At 44.8% G+C, this 14703-nt stretch overlaps 5 protein-coding genes across 5 annotated transcripts; 1 reads left to right on the top strand and 4 right to left on the bottom strand.

Annotated features, from left to right (window-relative positions):
- Positions 1-610: 610 nt before the first annotated feature.
- Positions 611-2941, bottom strand: VTN00DRAFT_4585 (uncharacterized protein; the record flags this gene model as incomplete). Its single annotated transcript, XM_069431024.1, has 1 exon — positions 611-2941. The coding sequence occupies one exon, from the start codon at positions 2939-2941 to the stop codon at positions 611-613; it is 2331 nt and encodes a 776-aa protein (XP_069290101.1).
- A 296-nt stretch (positions 2942-3237) lies between these two features.
- Positions 3238-4703, top strand: VTN00DRAFT_4584 (uncharacterized protein; the record flags this gene model as incomplete). Its single annotated transcript, XM_069431023.1, has 2 exons — positions 3238-4332; positions 4398-4703. 2 exons carry the CDS (start codon positions 3238-3240, stop codon positions 4701-4703), a joined length of 1401 nt encoding a protein of 466 aa, XP_069290100.1.
- Positions 4704-4763: 60 nt separating this feature from the next.
- Positions 4764-5705, bottom strand: VTN00DRAFT_4583 (uncharacterized protein; the record flags this gene model as incomplete). Its single annotated transcript, XM_069431022.1, has 2 exons — positions 4764-4864; positions 4979-5705. 2 exons carry the CDS (start codon positions 5703-5705, stop codon positions 4764-4766), a joined length of 828 nt encoding a protein of 275 aa, XP_069290099.1.
- Positions 5706-6256: 551 nt separating this feature from the next.
- On the bottom strand, positions 6257-7224 carry VTN00DRAFT_4582 (uncharacterized protein; the record flags this gene model as incomplete). Its single annotated transcript, XM_069431021.1, has 4 exons — positions 6257-6473; positions 6568-6939; positions 6983-6989; positions 7071-7224. 4 exons carry the CDS (start codon positions 7222-7224, stop codon positions 6257-6259), a joined length of 750 nt encoding a protein of 249 aa, XP_069290098.1.
- A 1357-nt stretch (positions 7225-8581) lies between these two features.
- On the bottom strand, positions 8582-10680 carry VTN00DRAFT_4581 (uncharacterized protein; the record flags this gene model as incomplete). The annotated part of the gene is made up of 4 exons (XM_069431020.1): positions 8582-9924; positions 9977-10077; positions 10141-10441; positions 10509-10680. The coding sequence occupies 4 exons, from the start codon at positions 10678-10680 to the stop codon at positions 8582-8584; spliced, it is 1917 nt and encodes a 638-aa protein (XP_069290097.1).
- Positions 10681-14703: the final 4023 nt, after the last annotated feature.

Raw genomic sequence — 14703 nt, 5'->3', positions numbered from 1 at the left:
TCCCGCTTCTGAAGTGGTCAAATGCGGTTGGTGTTTCAACTGGATTGGCACCTTATGTTTCTGGTGGTGTTTTCTGTTTCCTTCCCCGCAGTATAGTTGCTGCACATGTTATTTGCTGTCATATCTCCGCCTTAAGGGGCACATGTACATGTACGATGGTTGTAACTTGAAAATGACTTAATATCTTATTTTACCTTCAAAAAAAGGCCATGATGGAATCACCTAAGTATCGGTTTTCACCAAAGTAGGCTAAGCCTTCTATGTAATTGATCGGTCCGATGAGTGTAATCTCTCCATGCAGTATGATCACTCTCTGGTAGTTTGACACATCTTTGTGTTTTTTGACCTTGACAACAAGAAGTTGATGTTGAGGCTTTTTTACTAGAGAATTAATGTCCAGGAAACCTTATTATTCCATTCACTGTCATCAAAATTGTAAATCCACAGTCATCAGTAAAATGCCGAGTCCACCTTTACACACTGTAATGATATCATTAAGAAAAGATTATTTTTTCAACAAAACTTGCAAGTTGTTTTCACCTGAATTCTCCTCCCCTGTCTTCACGATGTAACAGTTGTCAGATATCTAAGTGGGGTTCCCAAAGCAGAGTCAGTAGCGCTCTTCTCTGACTCTTCCCCTATTTTTCAGAACATCATACTCTATCCAACTTGCCAGGTTCTTATTCCCTTCAGGCACCAGTCTTCCAGGATTCATCACATGGCACCCTTCGTAGGTAATTGCAAAAGGTGCCGCTTCAGCATCCGCAAGAACAAATGCGGTAGGCAATGGATACAACTGCAAAGAAGACGCATAGTCCCATAGCACCGGTCGTGACGTAAGTGGAAATGGGGACATATGGCCCTGATCCAGGACTGTCTTGACAAGCTTCCGGGCTGCAAGCATTGCAGCTGATGGATTTTCTCCCGTTCTCTGCCTTTGTTCTTCAACAGGAGGTTCCTGCGGTTTTCCACTCTGTAGAGAATCCATATTCGCTGTGCGATCCGACTCAGACATTTCAATGTCAGGCTCAGTAACTGCCTCTGTTCCGGTGAGAACTGCGCTCCGCCTCAGTCGCCCGGATATATCATCTCGAAAGACAACTATCTCATGAACCGGACCAAACATACAAAGCCGCGAAGGATTAGACGTCCAAACTGCCTCACCAGGGGAGTCTGTGGAGTGTGGTGATTCTGATTCATGGTTTGCCGTCGAAAATGCACGTTTCACCCTAGAGGTAAATAACTCAGGAATGGCCTCGCGTGGGATTGCAGTGGCAGCACCCGCTGAAAACGCAGAGGCCCATGGATCATTATCACCGGGAACAAAAACAAAGGTTGAGTGTCGCAGAACCAATGGAAATTCTGACAAAACCAGGGCGAGCGAGTCGAAATACTCCTTATACTCAATACTACCCCCTCGACCACCTCCGCTGATCACAGCGTCCCGAACAAAGTTCCCGATCATGAAAAAAACAAGTGGAAGTTCTGACAACGGCAAATCATTGTAGATACTGAGAACTTTCTTCAGTGCTTCAAGGGTTTTCACGTTATCAAGATTTACCTCACTCATGATTGCCATAGTTCGTCGGCTAGGGTCTTGCTTATCGTTTTGCCCGTATCGTAGGCATCTCGTCATAATCTTTCTCATGCGCTGCCCTTGTGCCCGCTCGCTTCCAACTCCTAGGAAGTCGACCCAGCCGAAACCTCCACTAGAAACAAGATCTCCGCTCCCTTTGCGGCTACTAGTTCCTATGGTCACCTCTCTTCGTTCGCATGGAGGGCCGCAGATTGAGATTCCGACAAATCGGCCACCTATAGCACCCCCCACCCCGCTGTTGCCTCCCAAGGTTGACCCTTTAACGCTCTCTTCCTCCTCGTATATACCATCTACAAGAACAATCATTCCTGGGGCAAACCATGCGCCATCCTCAGGTACTGCCCGTGCATGGCTCAGGTCCAATCCGATACTCCCTGTCAGATCGCTGAGGGATAGCTCTCCTGCCGGAGACACCGAAAGCAAGCCCAGTAACAGATGGGATGTCCCGCTTCTTCCTAATAAGTTCGCAATAGGTGTTAGCTTAAAGGATTGCTGGGCCGTGACCGTAGAAGACCGTGGGAATGAGGGGCCGCTGGAGACCCCGAACGATGAAGTTTGGAATGATTCATTGCGTAGCAACAATTGATAGACGAGATTATAACGGTCCCTAAACAGAGATGTCCTGTGAGAGGGAGGCGGAAACAGGGAGGGTTTCGATGTCGATGCTTCGAAGTGTTTCTTGTTGGCATTATATACTAATTGCGGCTGATCGAACGCTCCAACAATCTTGATCCACTTTCTTGGATCGAGTGACGCATTAGAATGGTCGCCGTCTTCGTCATTCCCGTCTGACACTGCAGGAAAGGTAGGGTGTACAGTATTGACACTCGTCCCGCTGTCAGACAAATCGTGGGTGCGTGCTGTATTGCCGTCCTGCCCAGTTGTCTTCCCAGCTATGACTCTGCCACCACTCATGCTGCTCTCCAGCGTCTGTAATATAGCCTTCAGAGAAGCCCCGCTGCCGTCCTCGACAATCACGCCGCCGCCTGCTTTTTTCCACATCTTCGCCACTTCGTCCAGTACTCGCTCTGCGAGGCCTTCTTCGCGCCATCCCGAGCCGCAGTTCTTGCCCACAAAGCTCGCTAGGGTCTGGAGGGCTGTCGACGTGATTGTCAAATTGTGCTTCCTGGTGAATGTGCGGAAGGCTATAGGTCGGAGAGTGGAGGGGGGGAGCAGAATAGGCAGTATTGAGGTCTTCGCTGGGAGTGTATGGGGCTTGCCGATTCGAACAGGGCGGACTGGAGTTCCAAAGGCCGGTGACGATGAGGGAAGAGAATCCGAGACAGCTGAATCTTTCAGAGTTGCGGGTGCGATAGGCGTGCCCGCAGGCGGTTTGCCGTTCATCTCACCAGCCGGAACAGGTCTTACTATCGGGGGAAAGAACAAGCGACGGGCAGACAGTCCATTCGCGAAGCAAAATGCGATGATGGGCAGGTCAAGATGCGAGAGCGAGAGGTGCGATATCTATCGAGTCCCGTTTGGGAGACGCGTAGCGCCCCGCGTGCCGCAGACGCGACCGCGACGGTCCCATTAAGTTGGATCATTAAGTCACTCTCCGTTCCCGCCACAACTACATTTGCCAGACAACGCGACTACGAAATCGCTCTACAATAGAAGCACTTTGTTCCGTCAAGCTTGTCATGGCTGCAGCTGAGCCAACCGACGCGCCTGTCAAAATGAGCTCCTCGAACGAGACGCCGGAGCAAAAGCGAGCGCGGTTAGCAGAGCTCACTGCCCGTGCTTCGGCAAAGGATGCCATAAAGGATTTTAATGCTGCCGCCGAGCTTTACTCTCAAGCCACTGAACTACAAGCTGAGTTGAACGGGGAAATGTCTGTCGACAATGCCGATCTTCTTTACGCTTACGGAAAATCCCTATACAACGTTGCTGTGAGCAAAAGCGATGTTCTTGGATCCAAGCTCGCCGGAGAACCCACAGAGCCTAAGAAAGCATCTAGGGAGAGCATGAAATCGACAGGGTCCAGCGCTGCCAGCGAAAAGATCATTAATAATGCCATCGCCGGGAGTGCCGTGATGCAGCATGCTGAAGGAGAAGAGAAGGTGAAGTCGAAGGCGGTCACGAATCAGCCATACTTCCAATTCACAGGAGATGAGAACTTTGATGAGTCAGATTCAGATGAAGAGGACGACGCAGACAGGGCAGCTGAGGAAGAGGAAGAAGATGATTTTGCAAACGCTTTTGAAGTGCTCGATCTGGCTCGCATTCTTCTGCTGCGCAAATTGGATGAGGTGGAGAGCGACTACACTGCCAATGGGAAATCTTCGGACATGCCACCTGAGGTCAAGAGAATCAAGGAACGGCTTGCAGACACGTACGACCTACAAGCTGAGATTTCCTTGGAAGGGGAGAGATTTATGGATGCTGTCACTGATCTCAAAGCTGCCCTTAAGTTGAAGCAGGCACTTTTCCCGCTTGAAGATCCTTCTGTCGCCGAATGTCACTACAAACTCTCCCTTGCCCTGGAGTTTTCCTCTGTCAATAGGCAAAAGGGAGAAGACGATGAAGTTGCGGATGACCAGATTACCAGCGTTGATGATGACATGAGAAAGGAGGCTGCAAAGCACATGGAAACTGCCATTGAAAGTTGCAAGATCAGAATGGCCCAGGAACAGAAGAAGCTGGATTCTGGTCAGATAACGGATGAAGATAAAGTGGCTGCTGCGAAGCGGAAAATAGCCAACGTCAAAGATATAGTGACAGATATGGAACAACGGGTGAGTTTATTCTCTTGGGGATCCGTTTTAGATCATTATTTTTTACTAATACCATTCGTATACAGTTGCTCGATCTTCGACGTCCTCCAGTATCGATCAATGATCTTAATCAGAGTGGTGATAGTTTCAATACACTGGGTGGTATTCTTGGACAGATTATAGGACAGTCACCCTCGGAGCAAAAGGCCCGATTGGAGGAAGCTACCAAAGGGGCAAATGATCTTTCTGCGTTTGTGAGAAAGAAGCCGCCGGTCAATGGGTCAACTCGGTCTGCAAATAATGTCGAGAGTATATCAAAGGGGAAAAGGTCGGCCGAGGATGCAACTAATGAAGGAGGCCCCAAGCGAGCGAAAGTCGAAGATACAGCTTAGGACTATTAGATATCATGAACCTCCAGCCACCAATAACGGTGAAAAATGAACAAGGTCTGTCTAGGCCTTGATGGGATACCCAAAGCAGGTATGAATCTTAAGGATCTGGGAAGAAAGATATGCATGGTCCTTGTCATCTTTCTGGGGTTTGTGGCTATGTACTATACTTTAAAGCAATAATACTCAATGTTTGCCTATCTTACGCGTTGTACATATGAAAAAAAGAAGAAAGAAAGGGAGTAGCTGCAATCTCAAATTCACATAGATCAACTAACCAGATCCGTGGACTGCAGAACGTCTCTCGAACTTGCGGCTTCTTCGGCGAATAGCCAGGCTGGGGCTCCAAACCCCAGCGAATAGATCCTCACACTCGGCCTCGTCTTGGCTGTCAAATTCCACATTACCGTCGAGCGTCTCCGATCGTGCCTCCCCAAGGCTTGGCTGGGGATCAGGAGAGTTTGAAGGGGCCTTCACATTGGTTTCCCAACACGATGATGTAGTAATCCGCTTGGTCTCCAAAATGAATTTTCCAACCTTATAACGCTGAGACTCCTCTTCTGCGGCGACATACTTCCAACCCAATACACTTCCACAGAAAAGACAACTGATATCACTGACAGTATGGGCCCCAGTCACCAGTTGCCTCGGTACTGCCCTTTGAGTGATCGTATTGGGGAGTGAAGTGGTTGGAGAAGACGATGGGCCCATAGAGATTGCACAGGTTAAAGGGTCTGCAGAAACGAGGTAGGCACGACCATGGCGACCGGTAAATCCTTTGCTTATTATCTGAGAAGTAAGGCACAGGTCTGCCGAACAGCGAGCGCATCTAATGTAGGAGATGTGCCCGTCGAGATATTTTTCTGCTCCAGTTTTGTCTGCTCGGAGATCCGTGCCAGTAGGACTGGAGGACCGCCCGGAGGTCTTCGACCTACGGAAGGGGGCTGGGGGAAGAAGGAAAGTTGGAAATATAGACGGTGAGGAATGCTCCTTTGTAAGTGGCATGGTTCCGTTAAATCTAAGAGTGTTGCGGCAATCTTTCGATGAAGAACTGAAACAGGCTGTCAAGAGGGGAGAGGCGGGGTCAGCTCATAAAGCATCCGTCTCGTCGACTGCCCGGCCGAGCAATGATATTAGCGTGTTTCTCTTCAAGTGTAAATCACCTGAAACAGGATAATGCGAACATTTCTCTGCGGCAGATAAAATGGGTCACAGTTTGATATCTTGACGAGGATGAAATGCTTCTGTGCGGAGAAGTCCAGGAATGTGACGTGGATCCTTCCGTCTTATCGATAAGCGGCATGATATGGAGCAGTTTATTCACATGACTCCTGCCGAGACCAAGTTGTGATCTGCCTGTATACATGCCTGATTTACGGCTAGCACCCAAATTCTGAAAACCCTTTACTCACGTTCTATTCTCGAAGTTTAAAAGATGTTCAAATAGAGAAACGAGGAGGAACTATAGATAAGACGGCACAAGGCAAACTGGATAGGACAGAACCGTAAACAATGCGAACGAGCGTCATATCCGTCGATCAGACAACATAAATAACTTAAACTTCAGCATCCAGGAAAAGCCATCTAGTACTAATAGAGGAGTCGCTGCTTCCGCGATGAATCCAGCGTTCCAAGGTTGTCAGGCTAAACCCGCACCATCCTAAGTCCCTGACAACATCCAGTTCGACAGCATCTACTGAGCGAGGGACACAGGCAACAATATGAGAGCAGTCGAAGGCAGGCATGCTTGCCAACTCGAACAGGGCCATTAGTCTGCACGACGACAGTCAGTCTATGGCATAGAACATTGTAGTATGAGGACACGGAAGCATCCGCTACGTTACAAAGGGTTATTGTAGAAACTTACCCAGATTTAAGGCCATGGCCTAACGCATGATCTTCGAAGAAGACAAATAGCGTTCTCCCGTAGTTGTCATCTGCCACGAATCCTCTATAGATAGCATCGCTTGCATAGGCCCATACTTCGATCCAACTTTGAATGCGTTTATGATCCTCCTTGAGGTGGTCAGGCCAAGCGGTGTGATGATACGCACCCATCCCTAGCGACTGTTGTCGTGTACGACTCCTCTCACCAAGGAAAATCGCAGACAACGTGTCGCAGAAGAGCCTCTCACACTCCTCTGTGATGGTTTGCGCTGCCTCCCCTTTCTGTTCAGGCCATCCATTACCTGGCAAGAAGCTCTCGGCCCCGGACCCGGCCGGAATATTAAGGGGAGGGCTTATGGAAGGTTTAGACCCTGAGGGGACCTCAGGGATACCACTGTGCTCCTACAGTAATACAAAAATTAGTACCTGCATCATGGGATCGGAATATACTCTGGACAGTGGGAATAGAAATGGATGCCTTACCGGCCCCGGTCGTAGTGCAATAGTGGAATCCGTTTACCGCAGCAGAGACGTTGACGCTATAACAGCTGGCGACAACACTAGTCTGAGGACTTCTGTCAAAGAATCGCTGCTGTTGATTGGAAATACTACTGTGACTGTTGGAACTTTCAGCCATATTGGATAGTAGTCCAGCAAAGAAGGGGATTTGACGAAAGTCTCTTGCAGTATAGGTAACTAAGGGACAGGTGAAATATAAAGGTCTGGAAGATAAGCGTCCTCGGATCTATGTAGGTTTGTAATGAAAGATCAACAAATGCAGATATGACCTAGCGGTGACTTATGCAGGCGGGTACAGATAGCAAGACCGGTGAATGAAACTCTCAATGTAGATGATGGATTGCAGAGTTAAGGGGTGCGGAGTACGGAGTACTACCAAGAATAAAGTGAAGAACGGAAAAAGCCTGGCACCGAGAGATTGCGGCATGGTTCTGCTTAGTCAGTCTGGCATGATGCCACTCACATGACACTAGCAACCTCAGGTGACACTTAGGTAGTACTAACCTAAGGGTTCTGAGTACCGAAAGTACCTAATTTCTAGATTAGATGCGATGGCCGAAGAATTGACCTCAGGATGGCACAGTAAGATTAATAGGTTCAATTTGTTCTTTTGTTGCATTATTCATTAGGTACCATGATATAGCTCCTTACTGGGCCCACATATCAGAGGCTTCCCGACTACTACGAAGAGATAGGTACATATTGACATCTCAGGTATTAATCTGGTTGCACATTCATCACCCAACCAGTTAGATAACAGGTATTTTACATTCTACCCTAACCATTGTTACCCTAATTTGCCAACTGGATGGTGCTTTCTTCGTATCTGTATCAGAATATCATTGCAGGTTCCTGCTCCAGGGGTCTACAGCCAGAATCATATCCTCATAATCTAGAACAGGATCCGCATGTTGTCACTTGTGCGGTTTAGTCATACGTTCTATATTGCCAATCTATATGACTCAACAATTTCCATCATCGCCTATCAAGACCCGAGTTATGTGACGCCCATCGGACCAAAGTCGGTTTAGACATCCAATCATTCTGTATGAGCGAACAAACCCTCAAAAAATGCCATAGTAACCTAAAGACATACTTTGATGAGAAGTCAATACCAGGGAGGATAAAAAGGGCCAGGGAGGTAAAATCAATCTCATAAACACTGCATGCATGTATATTTCAGCGGCAGGTCCCCATCCAAAGAACGACTATCATGAAAACGGCTTGCACGTCAAAATCTTCCCGATGAATTCCTTATCAGATACTGCCCCTGGCTCGCCATGGTCAGCTACCTGCAGTCGTCATTCCCCAAATCATGAACTGTGAATGGACGTAATATCTTAGCATCTACCATAATATATGCAAGTGAGGGACGGCGCTAATATACATTTCAAGGGCCGAGGCAAGTTGGAACGACGACCGGCAAACTTAGGAAATGAACAAGAGACGGCTGGATAAGCATATCCCCATGCTATTCAGAGCTCTCGATAATCACTCGGCCGTATCCTCCGCTGCCTTGCTTGATGTCGGTGCGGATTAACAGGTTGGCGGAAGTATGCATTATCTTCCTCTCTAGCGAATGGCGCGCTGAACGTAGTTCGTTGCTGGTTGGAAAAAGCATTTATGCCTGGTCCCTGCTGGAAAGGCGACTGCTGCTGCATATGACCTGCCATTTGACCCATGACATTCATTCCCGCGGGGACATCGCTCATGCCGTTGTACATGCTTGGGGATCCATAGCCATTATCAGACATCATGGCGCTGTTGATGCTGTCATTGTACATCCTATTTGGCTGGGACATGAAATCCATGTTATTCATTTGGTTCCATCCATTCTGCATACTAGCTGGATAACCATTTCCAGAAGGCAACATCACTGGATTCATGAACCCCATACCCCCAGGAATGAAACCATTGTCCACAAAAGGCACTGGTGGAATACCCTGGGATTGCATAAAGCCAAAGCCGCCAAATGGCATCTGCTGATTGAAAGGCAACGGGGAAATGCCGGTCACAGAATCTTTAGCTTGGATACCAGAAGACTCCGTTGATGCCTGCCGGTCTTGAGATCTCTGTTTTTTCATTAATGGTGCAGAGTCCCCATTCTCAGAACCATCTTTCTTGGCATCTTCATCCTCTGCCGGCCGTTTTTTCGACTGCGTTGATGTGGGTCGACTTGACAACGCTGGTGAACGTGTTGTGGATTTCGACTGAGGCGACCTGCTTGTCTCTTCCTCAGACGCCTTATGAGTTTGTGTGTCCTGTGCCTGCGGCTGCTTTTCTTTCTCCTTTCTTTCTTCCGCCTTTTCGGCTTCGTACGCTTTGAGCTTGGCGGCGGTCTCATCGTCAACAGAAAGGTTGTCAAGTAAAACGCCTTCTGTAGAACATCCCGGGCAGACAAAATCACTTTCAATCAGAGCATTTGTGATACAATCATTGCAGTATGTTCTTTTGCAGCATGGTGTCTTCGTTGGTTCTAAGAACATCCGTTTGTCAATTGGGCATTCCAGACCCCTTGCCCGCAGCTCTTTACTGCCTTCAGCGGCTGCCGCTTCCGCCGCCGCCGCAGCTGATGCCTTGGCCTTTTCCTGATACAATTCCCAAGCCGCTTTGTCGGGCTTAGCAATGACGAAGTCGCCATCAGCATTGACCATAACCCCGGAATTCTTCAGATCCTCATTTGAACCATCCAGTGCCAGAGAGTCGGGTTTCTCGACTTTCGTCTGGAGAGACCGAGGAATGCCCGTCGATCGCTTGACCCTGTACCTACCATCGAACTTCGGGTCATTGTTGGTAGGACAAGCCTGTATCCAGTGCCCTATATCATGTTAGAAACACAGATTCAAGCTGGCATAAAAAAGGAATCATACCTTTTTCTCGACAACGGTAACATAGGTATCCCGGTGGCGGAGGATGGTCTGGGACGTTAACAGGTTTCCCTCTGCCTCGGCCAAAGGCGACAGGAGTGGCACTATAAAATAAGGACGATGTTAGCCATATTTCCTTTTGTAGACGACGTCTGCTCCTGACTTACTTGGCCATTTCCTGTTGTTGCTCTTTCCATTGATTAGCCTGGAGATTGAAAAGGGCCTTGATTTTCTCGTCTTCGGTCTGAGCATTATTGAGTTCCGACATGCTGCTGCTCACTACATGGCCATTGCTGGGAGCTGCACGATTCGACGAAGACTGCTCAGCGCGTTGAGTGTTACGTGCATTGACCGGAACTTTCCCAGAAACATAACGTGCTGCGCCGCCTTTCCCTGGTCTCGCGGCCGGTAGCCTGCGGGCTATAACAGACGTTGAACGGGGAATGATTGTCGTGTCATCATCGTACTCTTCAACCGACTCGTTAGAATATTCAAAACGGAGATAGCGAAGACAACTTGCAATTTTTAAACTTACCCTCTCCAGTATCCTCGTTGTAGATAGCCAACTCGAAATCTGTCCCATCACCTAGTCTATTCTGATTGATTATCTCTCGCTTCAGTTCAAACGCTGAGATTCCCGTGCCATCAAAAGTTACCCTCGAGGGTTCTTTCTGAGATTTGAACTTGAAGTGGACGGAGGATGACATTGTATTCAACTGTGCAGCGAAACGAAAAGGATTGGCAAGTGACTAGACAACAGTATTGGGGTACGAGATGGATACAAGCAACAATAGGATGCTAGAAGAAGACGAGAGCACACAGCAATCCTGCCAAATTCGCCAATCGCAGGCACACTATGACTCGAATAGGGTCGGTTATTTCGTGACAGACTCGTTAAATGTTCTTAGAAGCAAGGAAGGTCTGAGATCGAAATTCGATATCTATCGATGAAGTTGATCGAACTCATGAATTGACAGAATTTTCTTGAATGCTGGCTGGTAAGTGCTCAAAAGTCGCTGGATACAAACAACAGACTCTTGTGTACATTAACCGGTATGCTGCTCTGCAGAGAAAGAAAAGGAAGGCCGAAAAAAGCCTTCAGATATTTCCCAGTCCAGCCACCGTGATACGCAAAGGCCCCTACCCGATTCCTGGACCTATCTGTAACCTCTGCAGAAGAATCGCAAAGCGTCGACACCTGTGCAGCTACCGACAAGCCCGAGGGGGAAAAGAATGGAGTTCGGAATAGCGTCTGACGTGGAAGGCACCCGGTGGGGGAAGTCCAGTTAATTTTGCTAGACGACTTGCAGATGAGGAAAGGGTTATAGGGACTGGCGGAGGTGACGGAAATAAAACTTTGATAGTTGATCAGGGCTAAGGAAAGGAAACGAATAATAGAAGTAGCCCGCAGTCAGGCTAGTCGTAGTTGATGAGGTTGGCCGGTGAGAGAGGAGAGAGGCGATGGCGAACATCCAAAGACCCGGTTTCGCATTGGTGGTGGTCGGTGGCGACTCACAAGCGTGCAGATGCAACTTAAGGCTATTATAACTAGTAACGTAATCAACCACCGAGCGGGCCACACCACCGAACGGGCCACCCAACCACCACCAAATATTTTCAAATTGCAATTAGACTATCAACACAGCAAATATTGAAGCTATATACACTATATATCAATTGCTTAGCGCCTAGAACATTGCACTCTAGTATGACCTACTATATTATATGTGCTGCATGTTGGTGGTGCCTGCTTCAGTGGCTGTAGTTCTAGTTGCTCAACCACCCCTTCTTGCCTTTGATCAGCTTGAGCACATTGCAGTCCTTCTGCACCTATTAGAATACCCTTAGTAGCTATATAGAATCTGGATACACTTCTCTTTCTTTTCTGACATTGATTAGCAGTCTATAGTTTCTTATTTTTCTGTATAGAAAGAACTATATTATAGATTATAATTTAATAGTTCTTAACTAGTTAATTAAAAGCTTAATTTATTAAATTTAATAGACTTCTTAAATTATATTTTAAAAGATATAAAAAATAGAGTAGTATATATAATAAAATAATTATATTTGTTACAACACTTGCAGAAGTAAGGCTATAAGAGAGTGTTACAGCACAGCCTAGAGATTACTGACAAGGCTGATAAGAGGAAGTTATGTGACCATACTGGATTGTCTACAATCCATTCTCACAATTCAGGTCTATGATCCACCTCTATAATCCATAGTTATAATTCATTGGATAGGTATTTTCAGGCAGAACTCAGCATGTATATAAGATGCTCCTTAACCATAAGAATTAGAACTCTGTGGTCAACTTAAATAGTAATTCTGATAGTAACATTGCTAGTAATAGCCTATTTATCTATCTCTTTCTCTTGCTTTCTGTTCTTAAAATAAATCTAACAAGCCTCTGCCTAAGAAGTCTTAGATCTGCTATTACACTGCTTTACTATATTATTGTTCTAATATATCTGTTAGAGACTTGTTTAATTTACTAATATCTTGCTAAATCTTAGTATCTGTTTTAAATAGTATTTAATTTATTACACTCTTTTTTAATTCTGAGTTGTAATAATAGCTTAGTCTAAAATAGAGAGGCTTAAACTTTATAAATTAAATATAATAAAGTAAAATTATAACTAATAGATAATATAATTAAGATAATATAATTAAATACTAAGTAGTCTGAAATACTAAGTAGTCTAAACCTTTATTATGCACTCTAACCATCTCTCTATACTAGCTTATTCAGCTATAATAGTGCTAGATAATAATATGTTAAAGAAAGAATATATTTAATTAGCTCTTAATACTTATAAAAAAAGCATTTTTTTAAGTTAATTTTTAAAGCAGCTTTAGCATACAATGTCTCTTTAATAATATTAAAGAAATATATTAAAGAAATTACTGCTTATAAAAACTTAATTACAAATTATTATAAATTAATAAATACTAAAGAATTTACACTTTTAGTATAGATTCTTAATTTAGACTAATATAGTTTATCTTTTTAAATATTAATAGTATACTATTTAGTATAGTTATTACTTTCTATATAGTTATCTTTATTATAAAGTAGCTTCTAGAAAGTATTCTAGAAGCTAAACTGCTATACTACTAGTAAAAGACTAGAATATAAAGCTAATAGCTTTATATTGCTCTTGCTTATATAGCTTCTTACTATACTATTATATTACCTCTGCTTTACTTAGATACTATCTTCTAATATCTATTTCTAAGTTTTAGCAGCTAGATATTGTGACAGCGCGGCGCACCTAGGCGGTAAGGTAGGCGGTGTTGAGCATCCCTTCATCTCTAGGATACTGCCGGTCCTACTTGCCTATGTATATCGCGCTACACAAAGCCCTGCAGATTCTTTCCTTTCCCCTCATGCTTTCAATTCTGCATGACAAGCTACCATAGTTTTAGCTAATAATACTATGACTGAGCGCCGTCACAAATGATTATCTTTGCAGCCCAGAATCACCAATATAATTGGTATCCAGAACTGCCAAAGGGCTGGACAATTAGAATTAGTAAAAATGGATGGACCACTGATGAGCTTGGGATATGTTGGCTGAAGGATGTTTTTGATAAACATACCAAAGCCTGTACAGCAGGGAGATATTATCTGCTAATTCTTGATGGCCATAGCAGTCATGCATCTGCTGAATTTGATTAATTCTGTACTGAGAATATGATCATTCCTCTATATCTTCCACCATATTTATCATATCTATTACAGCCACTTGATATTGCCTGCTTTGGCCCATTAAAACATATATATGGGCAGGAAACACAGATCTATATACAGCATAGCATCAATCATATTGACAAGAAAGATTTTATTGTAATCTACCAGCAAGTATGCCTGCATGCCCTGACAGCATCTAATATATGTAGTGGATTTGCTGCAGGAGGCCTGGTTCCATATAAATCAGAGCAGATGCTTGACCAGCTTTATATGCAGTTGAAAACACCTACTCCACCAGGCATATCCTATAGCAATCAATCATCTAGCTGGACTGCTGAGATATCAAAGAATGCTAGGGAGCTGAAGAAGCAGGCAAAGCTTATTAAGCACCTCTGGTGACAGTGTATATACAGTCCTCCTAGCCCAATCAGTAAAGCAGTTAATCAAATAGTCAAGGACTGCCAAATTGTAATAAATAATATAGTGTTTTTAGAGCATAAAATTAAGCAGCTATATACAGTAAATCAATATTAAAAATATAAGTAAGAGATAACTAGATCCTATATTGCTATAGGGGGTATTTTGACTGCTGAAGAAGGTCAGCAGCTTACTCAGCAAGCTGCTTAGATACAGTTAGAGGGGGTAGAGGAAGATAATAAGCAGCCTAGGAAATATGCACTACTGCAGTGCAGCAACTACAATATTCAAGATTATATTAGGGTTAGCTGCCTAAATAGATAGACAATTATTTTATGTGTATATAGCTTCAATTTAGGGGATATTGTGGTGAGATAACTAGATATTTAATATAATAGATGTTGGTTGGTGGCCTGCTCAGTGTCCTGGCCCACTTGGTGTCTGATTACATTATATATCTATTTTAGAGTCTATTAATAAGCTTTATTAGCAGCAAATATTTAAAATGGATTTGCTATAACTAGTCTAATTCTACTATTATTTAAGAGAGTGCTTTTAAAGCTTTATATTAAACTAAAAATACTAATACTATTATTAATAGTATATAGTAATTAGT

The sequence above is a fragment of the Thermoascus crustaceus genome, assembly GCF_041956765.1.
Source record: "Thermoascus crustaceus strain CBS 181.67 unplaced genomic scaffold VTN00scaffold_2, whole genome shotgun sequence".
NCBI lineage: Eukaryota > Fungi > Ascomycota > Eurotiomycetes > Eurotiales > Thermoascaceae > Thermoascus > Thermoascus crustaceus.
Note: the sequence above shows the minus strand (reverse complement) of the source record. Positions and strands in the feature narration are given on the sequence as shown.